This window comes from Corapipo altera, unplaced genomic scaffold, assembly GCF_003945725.1.
Source record: "Corapipo altera isolate COAL_440 unplaced genomic scaffold, ASM394572v1 22b, whole genome shotgun sequence".
In the NCBI taxonomy this organism is placed as follows: Eukaryota; Metazoa; Chordata; class Aves; order Passeriformes; family Pipridae; genus Corapipo; species Corapipo altera.
The window spans coordinates 29,921,224-29,938,316 of record NW_020884876.1 but is presented as its reverse complement, the minus strand read 5'-3'; the positions used below and the strand labels follow the sequence as shown (position 1 = coordinate 29,938,316).

The 17,093-nt window shown below is 42.1% G+C and overlaps 1 protein-coding gene across 5 annotated transcripts in view; it reads right to left on the bottom strand.

Annotated features, from left to right (window-relative positions):
* FAM13A (family with sequence similarity 13 member A) overlaps nucleotides 1-3,735 on the bottom strand; it is a 137,766-nt gene extending 134,031 nt beyond the window's left edge. For 4 of the 5 annotated variants that reach the window (XM_027636103.1, XM_027636107.1, XM_027636108.1 and 1 more), the window contains exons 1-2: nucleotides 2,943-2,986; nucleotides 2,240-2,291 (exon numbers count right to left, since the gene is read on the bottom strand). In XM_027636103.1, the coding sequence (XP_027491904.1) occupies nucleotides 2,240-2,284 (45 nt within the window). In that variant the 5' untranslated portion in view covers nucleotides 2,285-2,291; nucleotides 2,943-2,986. Of the gene's footprint in view, nucleotides 1-2,239; nucleotides 2,292-2,942; nucleotides 2,987-3,717 lie in introns of those variants that run through there. The other variant, XM_027636106.1, reaches the window with a different exon arrangement.
* Nucleotides 3,736-17,093: the final 13,358 nt, after the last annotated feature.

The following is a 17,093-nucleotide window of genomic DNA, read 5'->3' as shown; positions in this document are numbered from 1 at the left end:
TGGTCTGAAGCTGGATTATGTGATGGGAACATTGTTGCAGGAGGAAGCAGTTCCGGGGACCCAGTAGATTTTTTTTCCCATCTGTGGTCCAAGGGCAGGCTTGATAGGGAAAGTCACATGACATGGCAATTCTGGGTCACACTGTTTTACAGTAACTGAGTTTCCAAATTGAAATCTTTTTGAGTTTGGGACTTCCCCTTTTTCAGCCAAAGAGACTTATCCATGGGCAGCAGACACATTCCACAAACATGCTCATTTAGTCAGTAAGCTGTTTTCCACTGAGAAGTCATTCATATGGAAATTTTCAAGAAGCCCCAGCTCTAACATCTGCTTAGATGCAAACCCCTTGGGCAATAGCCTCCACTCCTTGTTTCTTCAGTGTCAAAGACCCTTGGTGAGATAGACAAATAAAGGATGACCAGGCAAGGGAAGTAGAGAGTTCATCCAGCTTCTGCCATCTTGCCTTTCCATGGGCTATTTGTGAGAGGAGAGGGTAGTGAGTGACTCTGACACACTCAGACATTGGCTAGGCTGGAGAAGGGAGCAAAGATGTAAACTATGTGATGAATGTCACCACAGAAAACTCAAATGCAACTTTGCAGTGCAAAATGTCTTAACAGAATACTGCTGAATGAAAGGTTAAAATAATAAATAACAATAAATTATCATTTTCAGTAAATTAGCCATGGGTTGTGTAGATGAAACAGGAGTTACGTCAGGAACACAGGCCACAATAAAAACCCACGTAATTATTTGAAAAATTCCATTCTAAGAGGAGAAAAAATGGGATTGAATAGCTTGGATTTATGTTAAAGACTCCCATACAAAATTGTTCTATTTAAGAAGAAATCAAGTTTTATCCGCTGCAGCAGAACCCTTCTCTCCTACTTGCCTGCTCACTCATCCTATGAGTCACACAGAGCTCTGTATATCTTATACATCTGGAATAACAAATTTTCTTCCTGGAGAAGATTAATCCTTTGTCAGGTTTTCCACATTTTTGCCACCTACAAGCGTATTGGGAAATGCCATTCAACAAGCTTGAGTTAGCACAGAATTGAGCTCAGCTCTTTCACAAAGCTTTTTAAAAGCTTGATTATCAGCAAGATGCACAGGGGATGCTCAGCCACATTCATTTCATGATCTCACACTGCCCACAGCTCAGGAGTTCCAAGTACAATGCATAATTTTGGTTTGTAACCCAGCTTCTTTGCAGTGTCAGCTAGTCAAAAAAACCCCATGCCCGCATGCATATACACATACACAATGTGCTTCTTGCTGCAGAAAGAAAGAGGATTCTCCATGCTTGGAAGTTTCTGTGGGGAAGCAGTGGAGACAGCAGCTCTCCTCCAGCTTGTCAAAGCCTGGCCAAAAAAAAAAGGATGTGCACAGATCTCACTCAGACATGACTGATTGCTCTGATTTACTCTTGGGTTGGTTTTTTTGTTTTATTTTCCCCATAACCTTCTTTTCCTGCTATAGCTGACAACTGATTTGGTGCCTTTGCTGGCTCAGAGGCTGTAAGGTAATTTTTACTGTGTCTCTCCCACACAGCACCTAATGATTTAGAGTCACAGCACCCTTGCCTATAAAAGGGAACATAAAGCAGTGGGGATCACTGCCACTTGCTGTACCTGTCCTGAGTGGAAACGGGAAAGTGTCCATGCACAGATAATTGTGTTTATATTTCATAGCCCATAGGGGTGGTAAGGGTCATACAGGCACCAGGGAAGGTCAGTGAAAACAACATAGCTTGCATGTAGATGAAACAATTACAAAGCCCAGTTTCTTTGAATAGTTATATTCACTGTGACAGGAAAGGAGCACAACCCCCATTTCACAGTGAAGATATAGACGGATCCTGCAGTACCCTTCTGGCAAGGCCTCCCTATGCTTCATTTGCAACTTGGGAGGGCAAACAGTAAGGAAAGAGTATGCCCTGTGAATACCCAAAACAATAGACACTCGTGGCTCTGGCCCCCCAGAGGATGCTTATCATCAAGGACACCCCAAAACCATGGGCAGTCAAAGACAGGACCATAAATGCCCTTCTGACATTTTGACTCAGCACTCTGAGTTAGCAAAGAGTACCCTTGCTTGTAGCATTAGAGAAATTTTCAAAGACAGTGCTGGAATTACAGGGGAGTTTAGATTCTCCAAAGAATTCTGCTCCCAGAAGTACACAGCATATAGAGGTACATAACAGCACAGGAATACAGCATTGATGTGCACTACTCACTGAAGGACCTCTCTGTGCACTCGGCCTCTCGGTATCGGTCTTCATGAGATGCCTTAGAGTCAGGATTCAGAAGAGGAGAAAACAGCAACAAGGTAATTTTCATAACTCATGTCCTGCTGTGAGTACTTGCTAATAATTGCTTTCACTCTGGATTACAGAACACAACACATGATGGCACACATCTCATCCATTCAACCTCATCTGTTTGCCCAGTCTATTTTCTATTCTTTCCCTAACCAAGTAACTCCTTCCTTTCCCACTGTTCCGAGTCGTATGCAAAAAAAAGGTCACTCTTCAGTATTAGCACAGGGAACTCAGAGCAAACTCACAGATCATTGCCAATGGACTAATGACATTTTCACCTGTCCAGTAGCACAGGTGAAGAAGGGGTCTGGAGTTTGCCTTGCAGCAACCCAAGCTGACCTTTGCTGTCAATTGCTTTTTACAGAGGTTGCAAATGGACAGAAACAGGCACCCATCAGGGCACTGAAAGAAAACCCTCTCCTGAGGAGAGCAGCACCAGGGCTTTGCCTGCCAGCTCGGGGCCACAGGGAGGAAATCCCCTTTATCAAGCCACCCTGATTCATGAGAAGCAAAAATAATGACATGAAGGATAACAAGTCCCAGAATAACTCCAATTAGATAAATTTGTGATTAAGGACCTCAGAAGACAGCAGCAGCGGGACTGGAGAAAGGTACTGACCTGAAAAATACCCTCTGTATGCCAATGGGGAGGAATGGATGGTGCAGCACAGGGAAGCAGGGAGGTGAGGTCTTGCCTAGCCCAGGAGCTACTCAATGGCAAAATTTCCTCCTGTTGTCTGCAGTGAATGCCCAAGTGCTTCAGCAGTGCTAAAATACTTCACAAGCACTTGTCAGTGGTTTGGGCATGTTGAATCATAGGTTAACCAATTAATTGATGAGTACAAGTAGAACACCTGACCTTCCCAAGGACTAAGGTGCTTGTTCACACCATCACTGCTACCCCATCTGAGTGTTACTACAGTTAGTAATAGCCAACAGAAGCACCTCAGTTTTTAAGTCAGCTTTGTAATTAATATTCAGACATGGTACTGAGTGTCTTGTAAGCACCTGATTTTTTTTTCCTCCTGTTTGATATTATCTATGTCTAATCTTTAAATCCATACAAAACTGGTATGTTCTTCAACTGTTTGGTGGTTTTGCTTCAATTTGCTTTTTCTTCTTTTACTTTTCTGTTGAGCAGATCTTTAAACTGCTGTCACTTACTGACTTCCTTGTGGCATACATTTATACAACCCCCCCAAATTCTACAGCAAAAGAACAGTTTAATCTGCATCACTCAGAACTGAGGAGGAACAAGGGCTGTCTGTACAGCTTTAACTTGACCCCAAAGGCAGATGCATTAATGACACAATCATACAGTATTTTTCTTCAGAGAACCCCATGACAATTTACCGCATAAGGAGTGTTTTCATTTCTGTTACTGAGTGTCTCACCCTAAGCCTTGTGCTGGACAATCAGGTTGGCATATTTCCTGCAGAAGATTCAGTCAGAGGAACACAAGGGAACAATCCCTCTGTTCGCCCCGTCCCAGCCCTTGCTCTAACCACAGTTGCTGCTGAACCCAGTCATTTGTTTCTACCAGAGTCTAGAGAGTCCTAGAGATATTAAGTTCCTATGCTTGGCTGAGGAAGAGGAAATAGGTAATTTTCATGCCTCCTGCAGGGTTGGTAGGCCTGTAGGCTTCCTCCTTTGTGGACACCAGTGTCTCCCCCTTAAAATCCATGTCCATATCTCAGGTGTCCTTGGCTCTGCAGTACTGGAAACAACTGCCTTTTTCCTGGTACTCATTCCCATGCCGATACTGGCCACTTGTGATTATTCTGTTTCCTTGCCTATGATTTTTTTTTTTTAAAATCTTTCAGTTCCCTGGACCAGAGCAGTGGCTCTGTGAATGCTGGAGAGCAACTAGCAGCAGCATGAGAAATTGATATTCTCTTTAAAAAAAAATTAGATTTATAAGTGAGACATCCTGTCCTGGAACAGCAAAAAAGGCCAAACAGAGGAACAAGAAAAGTTTGTTCCTTTTAACATGAGGGTAAAGCTAGAGTGAATAATAAGGTGGTTGCTTTCCAAAATTCAGGGATGGGGCTGGAGCATCCACGGACCTTTATAATACTCATTTCAGGATAAAACTGCCTTTCTGTGAACTAGATAAGGGATTGTGACTCTGCAGAGCCACAAAGGTCCAAAGGTCTTACGGAACCCTGGGACGGGAAAAGAAATTACAGATCGCCTAGTAGGCATATTGGCATTAATCTGACCTGTGCAAAGGACAGGGACCTGATGACAGGACATGACAGCTCTTCAAACTGTGGATTGTTATAGCCTCCTATTTAAATATGTAAACTGTATGGTTAATAAAATGCACAATGGCTTTTATCAGCTCATGATTATAGTTTGGGTCAGCTGATCAAGAGGTTACATGCTTGAAGAGATCTATGTCTCTTCATCTGTATTACCTTGCCTGACTTAGACCCAGGTTCAGAAGATCCACGGCTGATATCTTGATGTCGGGGGGAGAAAGGAAATCATGTTTTGATGGTTTTGCAGAGAGGCAGATGCAGTGGGTTGGCAGCAAGGAGGAGAAGGTGATACAGGCCCCCAGATTGGCACAAGGACTAACAAAGGCAAGTGGAGAAGACTAGGCAAAATGCAGGAAGAAAGAATATGCCTGGTATTTTTTACAAACTCATATGGGATGCTTTGGTGACATGCATCTGAAAAGGGGATCCCAATAGCTTTGAAACAGATGTGCAGAGCACTGACAAGAGATTTGCCATACAGACTCTGAGCAGATTGCCTGCAGTGAGAACAGAGGTGGATGCAGTGGCTCTGCAGCATCACTGCTGCCAGGAGGTGAGAAGAAAAACCTCTTTAGGTGCCCTCTTCTTATTTCGCTAGTCATCTCTGCTATAAATTGTAACACAGATCTTGTGTCCTGCTATCCTGAAGGCAGTAGATGGTGCTATTGATAGCACTATTAATGCATATGTTAATCAAGTAAAAGTATCCCTAGATGAACAATGTTAAATGCTTGTGTTTTCCTCATGTTCTTCATCTCAAGGAACCTCAAGACACTTGCAAAAATTTTTATGTCAGTTTATGTTTTTTATGTCAGTTTATGTTCAACCTCAGTTCAGCCACTCTTCTGTGTGTCAACACAGCCCTGCTCCAGGGAGAAGATAGAAGAAGATAACAGAGTAATTGTAAGTGGCAAAGAACCTCGTTATACCAAGTCTCACTGAGACTTGAGAGATAATTTCAGGAAGAAGGGTGCAAACAGCCAGGTTAGAATCTGGCAGTGCTAATTTAAATCAAACTAATCTCTCAGTTTTACATGAGAGCCCTTAACAACTTGAGATCAGGCTGTCATCTCTATAACCTCTTGGGAAAAGCTGTTCTCAAAAGCCAGCACTGATTACCCTGTTGGCGCATGGTAGCTGCTCTGCTGCTTTTCAGAATAGGGACTTGTAATGGTCGCATTACAATAATTGACGGTTATTAGTCTCAAAGTAGCAGATTAGTCAAAAGCTATGGTTCCCAGTGGGGCAGAGGCAGCTCTTGCCAGAAAAAATTTAGAAAGGCAACTGCTCCACCTCAAAAAATTAAATTACATCATCAGTATGACAAAGTTGAAACCACTAATTTCTGACTCCAGATCCATCACATTTAGAGGAACTAGCTAAACTCCTTTTGTACCCTGTACAAAATTCGCATTACAATCAAGATCCATGCATCCTAGCAGAGATGCTGACAAAAAAATGGGCCAATACACACAGCAAAGTGTCCCCAAGGATGCTGAACTGGCTGACTCAGCAAGACACTCAGCAGTGTGCTTTGTGTTACCAAGCTTTGTGGAAAACATCTAAGCCCCATAAAACCAAGACTGGAATTTCTATAGCTAAAAGTATCAGTGTTCATGGGAGAGGCAACTCCTTATCTGTGGAAAAGAGGTGCTCAGAGCCGTGACGAGTTTAAGTTTTCCTACATATCCTAAGTCTTATGTGTTTTGAGATCCATGTTTCAGCCTATATACAGCCCTTTTCCAAATGCATCCAAACACACACATCCAGCTCTGCAAAACACATACCAAGCATGAGAACAGCAGTCTGGTCCAGCTCCAGGTCCACCTTAATAATCACTATTATTTTCTATCATTTTCCTTTGCTAGCAGCAATTCTTTAAATTGATCTTTGAATGTGTACAATTTTGTACTCTGTAGATGTCTCAGACAAGATTTAAATAGCAGCAGATTGTGTTTCAAGCATTTCACGTTGATGGAAATTAAAGGCCCATTTCCCAAAGCTTTTAAATACGTGCTTAATTTTGGACACATGAGCAATGCTGTTGACAGCAAAAGGATAATTCACATGCTTTGCTGTACTGCTGCACAACAGCTGAATGACAATACAAATTGCTCAAGTGACATTCATGGGATTACTCTACATGTTTTCTTCCAAAAAAATAAGCCTGCAGGAGGGATATCACTTGGCAACATAATTTAGCAAAGGGAAGAGGACCTGGTGACAAAGGACACATGGGAGCCTGAGGTACAGAGAGTCTCTTTTGTCTCAGTCTTCACAGGTAAGACCACCCTTAAGCAATCCAAGGTCCCTGCAAAACTGGTGCAAGAAAGGCACAGCCTTGGTGGGAAAGGAGCAGGTTTGGGGATATTTAAACAAATTGGACATACATTAATTCCATGGACTCTGATGAGATGCACCCACAAGTGCTGAATGAGCTAGCAGGTAGCACAACAGCAGGGCCAGTCTTGCTGATCTTTGGTTGTGTTGCTCAGGGGAGATTTCTGACGATGGAAAAAAGGACACTTCTGTCTTCAAGAAGGACAAGAAAGAGAATCCGAAGTACAAGCTAGTATCCCTCACTTTGATCCCCAGGAAGGTGATAGAGGAAGTAATTTCTAAACACACAAAGGACAAGATGATAGAGTAGTCAGCAGGATTTCTAAAGGGTCAAGCCTGACCAACCTGATGATAATGAGATGACTGGTGAGGGGAAAGAAAAGGATGTTGTTTATTTGTTCAGCGGACTGTAGTAGGCTTTCAGTTCTATTTCCCATAACATCCTCTTAGACAAGCTGATGAAGTACAAGTTAAATAAATGGACTGTAGATTGAAAACTGTCTGAACTGCCAGACTCGGAGTCATGATCATGAAATCCAGTTGTGGCATGAATCCCAGCTGGAGGCCATCCACTAGTGGTGTACCCAAGGAGAGTATGCCGATGTCAGTACTGTTAGACATCTTCATTAATGATTTTGATGACAGGGTGGAGTCTACCCTCAGCCAGTTTGCTGGTGACACAAAACTGAGAGGAGTGGCTGATACTCAGGGGGGCTGTGCTGCCATCCAGGGGGACCTCAATAGGTGAGAAGAGAAAGCCAGGAGAAATGGGCTGACCTAAACCTCATGCAGTTCAACAAGGTCAACTGCAAACTCCTGCATCTGGGGAACAACAACCAGACATCTCAGTACCTTGTGGAGGCCAAGTGTTTGTAAAGCAGCTTTACAGTAAAGGACTTGGGGATCCTGGTGGACACCAAGTTGACCATAAGCTATCAATGTGCCCTTGTGACATGGAAAACCACCAGCTTCTTAGGGGGGGTGGTGGTGCATTAGGAGGAGCATTGCCAGCAGAAAGTGATACTTCCTCTAGTGCTCATGAGACACACATGGAGTGCTGAGTCCAATCCTGGACTCATACAAGTCCAGTCCTTCCTCATACAAGGAAGATATGGATTTAATGGAGAGAAACCAGAGAATGGGCCAGAAGGTTATTAAGGGACTGGACCATCTGTCATACAAGGAGAAACTGGGAAGTAGGACAGTACAGCCTTGTAAAGAGACAGCTGAGAGAGGATCTCATTAATGTGCAAAATATCAGATATGGGGGGAAGGAGTAGAGAGAACTGAGCCCTTCTCAGTGCTATCTAGTAACAGGACAAGAGACAATGGCTACAAATGGAAGTACACAAAATCCCATTCAAACATAAAATTAAACATACTCTTTTTTTCCTTCCTGTGAGGGTGGTAAGACAGTGGCACTGGTTTCCCAGAGAGGTTGTGACATCTCCTTCATTGAAGATATTCAAAACTCAACTGATCATGACCTTGAGAAACCTGCTCTACATGACTCTGCTTTGAGCTTGGGGGTTGGTGTGGATGAACTCCAGATTCACCTTTTCACACCTGACCAGTAAATGGCTGTATGAACTGCATCTAGAGGAAAGGAAAAAAAAAATTCATAAAGTATGAATAGGAAGCCCTTTAGCAAAATTAGAAAAAGTACTTATTTGTGATTGACTAAGCAATTGATAAAAGTGAGGGGCAGCTTTACTCAAGGGACAGAAGTAATTGCCTAGTTTCATCAGCTTCTAATATGCTTAAATTCATGCTTAATCACATTAAAAAACACTGAAACAACTCTATCATTCCTATTTTGTATTGTTTGTTGCCTTTTGTGGTGTAAAAGATATCCCAAAGATAAATCTATGGATTGCAAACTGGCTTTGAAAATTTGCCTTGTGATAAATCATTGTTTTGACCAAAAATGCTTAGTCCCATTTGTTCTCAGATAATCCAGCAGCAGCTGCCACAGATGCAGTGCTAAATTCAGATTTACAGTAAGATTTTTCATTTTACTTTTCCTGGTGGGTAAAATATAACTTTTAAAGTACAGCAGTATAGCTGCCTTATTCAGCTCAACCATGAAATAATGGTCATTGCAATATACTCAAGCTGAAGGCAGTAAAAGCCCATTATCCTACAAGTGGTAATTTTTGAAGAGCTAACCTTCTAGCTACATCTTCACTATGTCTTTTCCAAAGCTGCCAATGCTACTGTGTTTACATCACAATCTAAATGGGCAGTACTTACTAAGGTTTAAATTGTCTAAAGAAAAAGTACAGCCTAGCACAACAGAGTTATATCCAGTTCCCTTTCTCTTTTTATCTTCTGCCTGCAAGGTTCCAGGAACACTTTAAAACCACAGCTGCTCTCCTGCAAAAGTCCTTTCTGTTGCCAGCTGTGCTAAGGGGTGCTCTGTAGTTTCCTCTTTCGACACAAAAACAGCAAATGCATTTCAACTTGCAGAAAATGCCAGTGAAACTCCTGGAATACTTATGGTTTCTCTAGTGCAGGCTAAGTCATATTAGCTTCCCAAGATGCTGGGAAGCCTGAAATGCTTTTAGAAATATTGTCTCTGTTGGTGAATCAAAGACTGAGTTCTCCAGGTCTGACTAATTTTCAACTTTCTGCAGACCTTGGAGATTTGCTGGCCTCCTTCACCATCCAGGGGAAGTATTAAGCTGATGAAGCTGCCCAGAATTGTGGGAGAGAAAACAGGGAAGGTTGCTATGGAAAAGAACTGAGTATTACTATTTGGTGGACTTCAATGACTATCCTCAAACTCATCTCAGCCTAATGCCAGACATACCCATTCAGTTCAGTCCTTAATTCTAACATTTTCATGGTTTAGAGGTGGACTAGGAAATACTATGTTTATGGTTGGACTCTATGATCTTAAGAGTGTTTTCTAACCTAAATTACTCCATTGTCTATAGTCTACTAAGTACATGCATACACTATTATTGTGAGTGCTAAAATTTGCAGCAAATCTTCCCAAAGCAGAAGCATCAAGCCAGTACCCAGGAAAGCCCTGCATTAGCGACAAATTACTTAAATCAATATTTGGTTCTCCAAGAATCAAAACCAGGAACTTTCCCAGGCAAAGATAAAAATGAAAAATATTGCTAACAGGTATACAGAAAAACCAGTCACAAGAGAACCATAAGAACAGCCTTATTTTCCCATTAGGAGCTAACACAGGTATGGTCCACCACAATTTACTGCAGAGTTGCTCATGATTTTGCTATACTACAACCACAGAAAACAGATACTATAAACAGCGACTCTCACTCAACACTGTATATAACTATCCTACAAGGGGGAGATTTTATTCAGTACTAACACCATTGGTTTCTTGTTTGGAATCTCAAGCACTGTTGAGACACAAGTCAGTAAAAGTGGTTCTCAGGCTTTGGAGTTTTCAGGCCAAAACCTTAGTTGCAGTTTTAAGCTACCTTTCACTTTAGAAGATATTTATAGTTGTGAACACTACTGAGCATTGTCCTCATTTTCCACTTAGTTCAAAAGAGGTGAAAATCTTGGAAAATTTCTGCCAAGGTTTTGTGGTTTTTTGTTTTGTTGTTTGTTGTTGTTGTTGTTTTGATTTTTTTTGTTGTTGTTGGTTGTTGGGTTTTTTTCTTTTTCCTTCTGCATTTCCAGCAATGGAAACAAACCAGAACAAAAGGAAGGGCCAGTGTGAGCCCAACTTGAACCACAATGCTTGCAACTGGCACACAAACATGCTCATTAACCAAATGCATTGTAGCCTGACTCTGCTGACAACACAGAGCAGGAGCTGAATCACAGCTGAGCAGGGCTAGACAGAGCCTGGGTTTGATGTAGCAGACCTTTGTGGAGCCAGTCCAGCAACAGAAAACCTGTTTTCTAACTTTGCATGTCATGAGCTAACTGTGAGTGAAGCAACCCAACAAGTACTTAAATGAGAGCACTACTGAGGTTCATGAGAGGAAACCAGCAAAATTTCTGCTCAGTACAAAAATACCCTCAGCGGCTTTTTTTTTCTCCTTGTTGATTTGTTCTATAAAGTTTTTACCTAATTTTCAGCTGGTCATTTCTATAGAAAGAAGAGTAGGACCAAAGTTGGCTACACTGATTGAAGGAGAATTTAGAAAAGTGTTACAGAACACGTGTTGCTCTTTCACAGAACAAAAACCTGTTCTTGATTATTTGACAGGATTTGAAATGTTCAAAGTGGCTATGCTGTTACATACTGTATTTTACCACCTCCTAATTACAAGTTTCTGAATCACTTAGCTATGGTCAAAAATCCTAGAGGCATAAAATTAAGAAAACAGAAATAATTAGTTTACATGTGCTGTCATGAAGATCATGGCATATTTGATGATGTTTTAAATATTTGGGATAGTACTGACACAAAGTAACTCAATGGAAAACAGTACACGCATAGCTCAGATTATTACTTTATACACACGCTGGACACACTTTCCACTGAACCATGAAGTTGATCTCTACACAGCTATTGTATCTCTTCTTATCAATGCTGATTTATTACCATTTTTGCCTGCAAGAGCATATGCATCAAACATTAAATCACAGTAATTTTTGCCTCTTTGACAGCCAAACCAAGGGCCAAAATACCAGGTTTGGATGACACTGACCTCCCACAGCTGCTCTCAGGTATTGACTGATATTATGTGAAAAAACAGGCAACAAGTGGGGAGTGAGCAGAACCTCTATAACCTTGGAGAAGCTTTTGCATCAATCCCTTCACAATTTTAAATGCCAGATGCTTGAAAATCAGCAATGAAGGTTTTACACTTCAGCGCACTGTAGGCAGTGTCTCTGTGGCAGGGTAACTAGGAAGAGCTCAGTCTAAAAGTGCTTGGAATGTACATGTAAAAAATGACAGTATTTAATGAAGTTAAAATGTTGCCTCAAAATGCTGCTGGAATAGCATAGCTTGTTTCCAGGAGTAAAGGGAAAATTGAAGCACCACAAAGCAACACTTGTAGAAAATTTCAGCAGTTCTGGATATCTTGTTTCTGTAACTCATTTGCTCATGACTAGAAAGAAGAGTTTTTAACCACCTACTAGCTATTTAGTGTTTTCCTGGACTCATTGGTTTGGTAGCATTTGTATTCTGTAGCCAAATCATACTTCTTGCAGTAAGAAACCAAGGGACTTCTGTCTACTTGGTTTGTGTAAGAGATTCTATTGCTAACATATATATTCTATTGCTAATATGCTGTCTAGTTCAAATGGAAGTACAAGGACTTTTAAGTTCTGCATAGCTTTGCATTAGAGCTAAATATGTTTTAACATGCTTCTTGGACAAGACTTGGAAATGATGAAAAGATTTAGGAAAATCATGTCAGTAGTGAAACCTAAATTGTCAAGAAGGAGTGAAGAATCTGATTTGGTGATAATAAGATAAGGTCTGAGCTCTGTTTGTAATAAAAATGTACTGAGTTCAAATCATAAGAGATTTTTAATTGTGCTCTGGGTTCTTCTATCAGAATAAAATATTTCCCTAGTTTCAAAGGCACTCCAGATACCCTATAATAGATAGCACAGGAGTCATCTATCAGCACTGCCTGTCCACTATTGCATCTGTCACACATATCCCTGGACTGTTTTTCAATGCTGTTATTTTAAAGATGACAGACATGTTTTCAATTAGAAAGGTTGTCTATTTATATTCCCTTGACACAGCTCCTTTCACTGTTCTGTAGAAGCTTTATCCAAATAGGAAGGATAGCGTAGTCTGAAGGATGCTCTTCCCATTGAAATTATGTATACAGGCATGTCTGCCTGGGAAGGCACAGGGGGCAAAGAGGAGATTAGGGCTAATCCATGAATACTGGTCCCAGTTAGCTTAGCCATGCAGTTTTTAGCTGGGGCCACACATTCACTTTGCTAGAAACAATGCATGAAAAGTAGCAACTGTGTACCCAATGGTTTAAATACATGTTTCAAGAAATTAACACTAAGAGGGAAAATTCCACTGGTGACCTGCCCAGTGCTGTCTGGGAGGTTGCAGTGAAGAAAGAGGATAGAGGGAACAGCAGATAGCCTTCTTGATACAACAGTGATCCAAGTGTCCCAGTTGCAAGAGAGGATGTGTGCATGACCCATCTACAGACAAGCACTTCACAACATGCCCAGTCACTAGAATAACCCCTTATTTGTTAGTTGGGGCTGTTGCCCCAGTCTGAGCTTCATGCTGGACATCGAGCTGTCTGAGGGGTCCTCGAGGACCACAGTGATGGCTTTTTGCTCTGTACCTCAAATGTTCTGAACTTGTGCCAAAGGCTTCCTACAGGGAAGCCTGCTGCTCGTGGAATGTTACCCAGACAATGTGTTGCTGCCCACCAGCTCGTCCTGCAAGCCCAACAGGACAGACACCTGAAGACCATCCCTATAGAATGCCACTTACAAGGTATCCTGGTTTTCAGCTGGGCCTCAAGCTGGCACAAACTTGTTTCTGAAGTTTATTTTCTGCAGGGAGCATGTTCACCAAGGAAAAAAAAACAACTTCCACTATCTGTGGAAATCTTGCCAGTGATTTCAAAAAGGCCAGGATTTTGCAGTGGTCTAATGGTATCCAAGAAAAATGGTTGGGCCACCCCTCTTGTATCCATTTCTGGTCTTTTCAGGCCCCATCTACCAGAAAGAGTAATATTACAAATTAATCTAAATGCAGTTGTTTGAGACCTCAGTTTCAGCACAGTGAAACACTGCCTGGTGAAAATGATGGGCTTACTGTTACTTTTGCCCTCCTCAAAATTACTACTTTAGTAATACGGTCTCACTGCAAGACACTTATCCTTTAAAAAGATTCAGCAAAAGAGAATCTAACTAGGTATTAAAGCACTGGGATAACTTAATTAATTAATTGCACAGAATGGTGTGGAGGAGACCCTCATGCTTTAAACCCAACACTAAACAGTCTCGGCTTCTCCATTAAAAAACAAACAAACAAACAAACCAAAACAAAAAACCAAAACAAAAAACCCAAACAAACAGCAGCAAACAAACCAAACCAAACAAAAAAACCCCCTAATCCACAATGACCTGTCAAGATTCACTGAACTTCTGTTCTCCTTATATATCCCTGAATATGGATACATCTGAGGTAGGTTAAAGATATGCTATTAATGCCTTAAACCAACATAAGGTGCAGTTAGTAAATCTAAGGAGAACTGAAGATATTGCTTACAGCTAAGGCAGCAGGGCACTTTTTCCTTCTCATTCAAACAAACTGCAAAAAATGGACATTGATGATCAAGTAATGGTTGCTGCAGCATGGCAATATGGTTCAACCACAAAAACACTCTTCCACACACTATCACAGACCACAGCCACTTTCTCTCCAACAAGCTGAAGACCCTCAGTAAAAGACAGAAAGCTTTAGAAATCAGAAGAGAGAAACTAGGAGATACTGAAAGAAGTACGAAGAAACGCTTGCCCTTGAAACAAGGGTGACTTCGCCAGATGAGTTCTCTTGCTTCCACGTGCACAATCCTCTTATTGCTTTAATATTCAGACTTCGAGCACTCATCCCCTCAGGGCTTAGGGCTTCCAGTAGAGCCTGTTATTCCCTATATCTCAAGTTCCATGTAAAAATACCCGGGAGATAAGATTATAGCTTTAGCATCTCTTGATCACTGTTGCATTCACAGACACAAAAGCCACATTGATGTAAACTGAATATTTGCCCCACTCCCCCATCTGTTTCAAGTGACTATACAGGCTATGCCAGCTCCGCCTCCACAGCCAGGCTGTTTCTTATCAGCCCAGATGCCTCAAGCTGTTATTAGCTATTATGCTATTGATCATCGTTATCTCTCAGACACATCTTCAGAGATAAGCTTGAATTTGCAGATGCTCTCTGCCTCCCAAACCATCTCTGCTTGAACAGACCCACGAAATCTGGAATGTGAAATGCCTATTACCATAGACTTTCACTACAGCAGCACACAGTGACACTTGGTGAACAGAAGGAGCTGTCCTCAAAGCACTACTGGAGTTGCAGTGTGCTCACCCACTGCCAGCTGAAAAATTAACCTAATACAAATTCATGGGAATGGGATTAAAAGGTCACTTGATGGTGATTAGCAACATCCCAAACCTTCTGTTTAGTGTTGTTAGCAACTCCAGATATATATAGTAGCTATGAGATACTTCCTGTGCCTTCCTGGTAGAGACACATTGTTGCACCGGCTTTAGACAAAGAGGTACAGGTATCAACCAGACACAAAACTGCCATCAGGCCTGCAGGTGGGACTGCAGCCTTTCCCAAAGCAGAGGAAAAGCAACAGGATCTGTGGCACAGCCATGGGGCCACAGCAGTGTTTTTGGGCCCTACATGTGGTGAGGAAGGAAACCCCCATGAGGCTGCAGGGATTAGGGGGAGCTCAGGGACCAGGCTCTCATTCTACCAGCTGGGGTTGGGAAGCTTATATGCAGACGTGGGAACAGCTACAGCAAACAAGAGCACCTTCCCCCTCAGTCACTTCTGAATATAAACACTGTGACAAGCAAATGACTAACTAAATCAAGAGCACTTCAGTGGAGGGGCTAAGTCCCCTACAGGTAGCATTAACAGCCTCATCAGCCTCTCACAAGTGTTCAGTGACTCCATATTCAGGTAACAGCAAGAAAGCCATTCAGAAGGTGAGAGCCCTTTGACACCAGGCACTGTACAGCTTGGGATAGTTTCCCTACCCTGTGAGTCTGCAGTCCCAGGTGGAAAAATAGTCAATAAACTGTGCTCTGTCAACTCTGAACATTGAATTTCTGACAAAAGCTCAGTTAAGTTAAACCTCAAAAAGTAACAGTGTAGTAGTATGTGTAACCTCCCCAAAACGTGCAAAGTTCAGTCTCACTATCTACAGGACAGCAGGTTGTGCAGGTCAGATTCAGATTTTAGGTGTATGGAGTTATTCAGATTCAAAGTTAGTTCATCAGCAGCTATTAAGTGACTGATGGCTTTGTTGCAGTCAATAGCACTATGTTCATTAACTCCAGCTGATAATCTGGCCCTTGGGGTTTGATTCAGATACAAATCTTTAATCAACTAAACACCAACATAAGAAGCTGCAGATGCATTTGCAGACAGTCCATTGATTAGAACAGGAAAAAGAGGTGATTTTTTCCATGTATGTTTAACAGCTATGCTTTGAATTGTTTTTAAATCTAACATCAATCAGACCCAATATGTCTCTTTAGAGGAAGCTACATAAACCAGAGCCCCTGCCCTTTTATATGAACGAACAACGCAGTGCAGCTGAGGGGTATGATGGGCATTATTATTCTCAATACACTGCAGTCTCATTACATTCCAGGGCAGTCGTCCGAGTCGATTGCAAAGCCCAGAGCACTGGTGATTGCAGTCCAGGGGCTGGCTGAACTAAAAGCCAATTAGGATGCTGAAAGAATAGGTAAATGCAGATTCCCTCTACCTTTCAGAAGGAAATTAAAGCTTTTAATTTTGTTTCCTAGTAAGAATCTCCCTGTTGAGCAATGCTGTGCTCTGGTGCCCAAGATTATCCTGGAGGCCCCACAGCTCAGGAGTTTCTTTAGTCTGATCAATGCTTAAGCCTAAGGAGTGGTAAGACTTCCAGAGGGAATTCTTACTGAAAAGGTAGGGTAGGGTGGGATTAAGCCAAAGAGAAATCCTTTCTCTACAACCCCTGCATGTGATCCTAGGAAGAAGATAGCATTAATATAACATTATTCTTGGCCTGGACAAGAGGAAGCTGTGGCCTCTGGGGCAAGGTGAAGGTCACAGGCAGAGCTGGCTGCTGGCCAGCTACCAGGCTGTGTCCATCTTGCAGGGACAGTTTGGCCCAAAGCCCAACATGAAGGCAACAGGACATTTGCTCCAGTGGGCTTCCCACAACCTCACCCTCCATCAAAAAAAGCCTTGGCTGCCTCCTTTCCTTTGATCCAGGTACGACTGTAAGTAGTAATCACAGGACTTCAGAGGTGGCATTGAAGAGTAACCAAAGCATGTACTGCCTGAGGGCAGCCTGGGCTGCACAGGGAAAATGGTGTGGATGCTGTGCCTTATTCACCCTTCTGCAGAGGGCATGCTGTGAAGTGTCCCTACGTAACATGAGAGATGGAGAGGTGCCATGGGCAGCACTGAGATGTGTCATTGGTCTGTTAGTGATGCT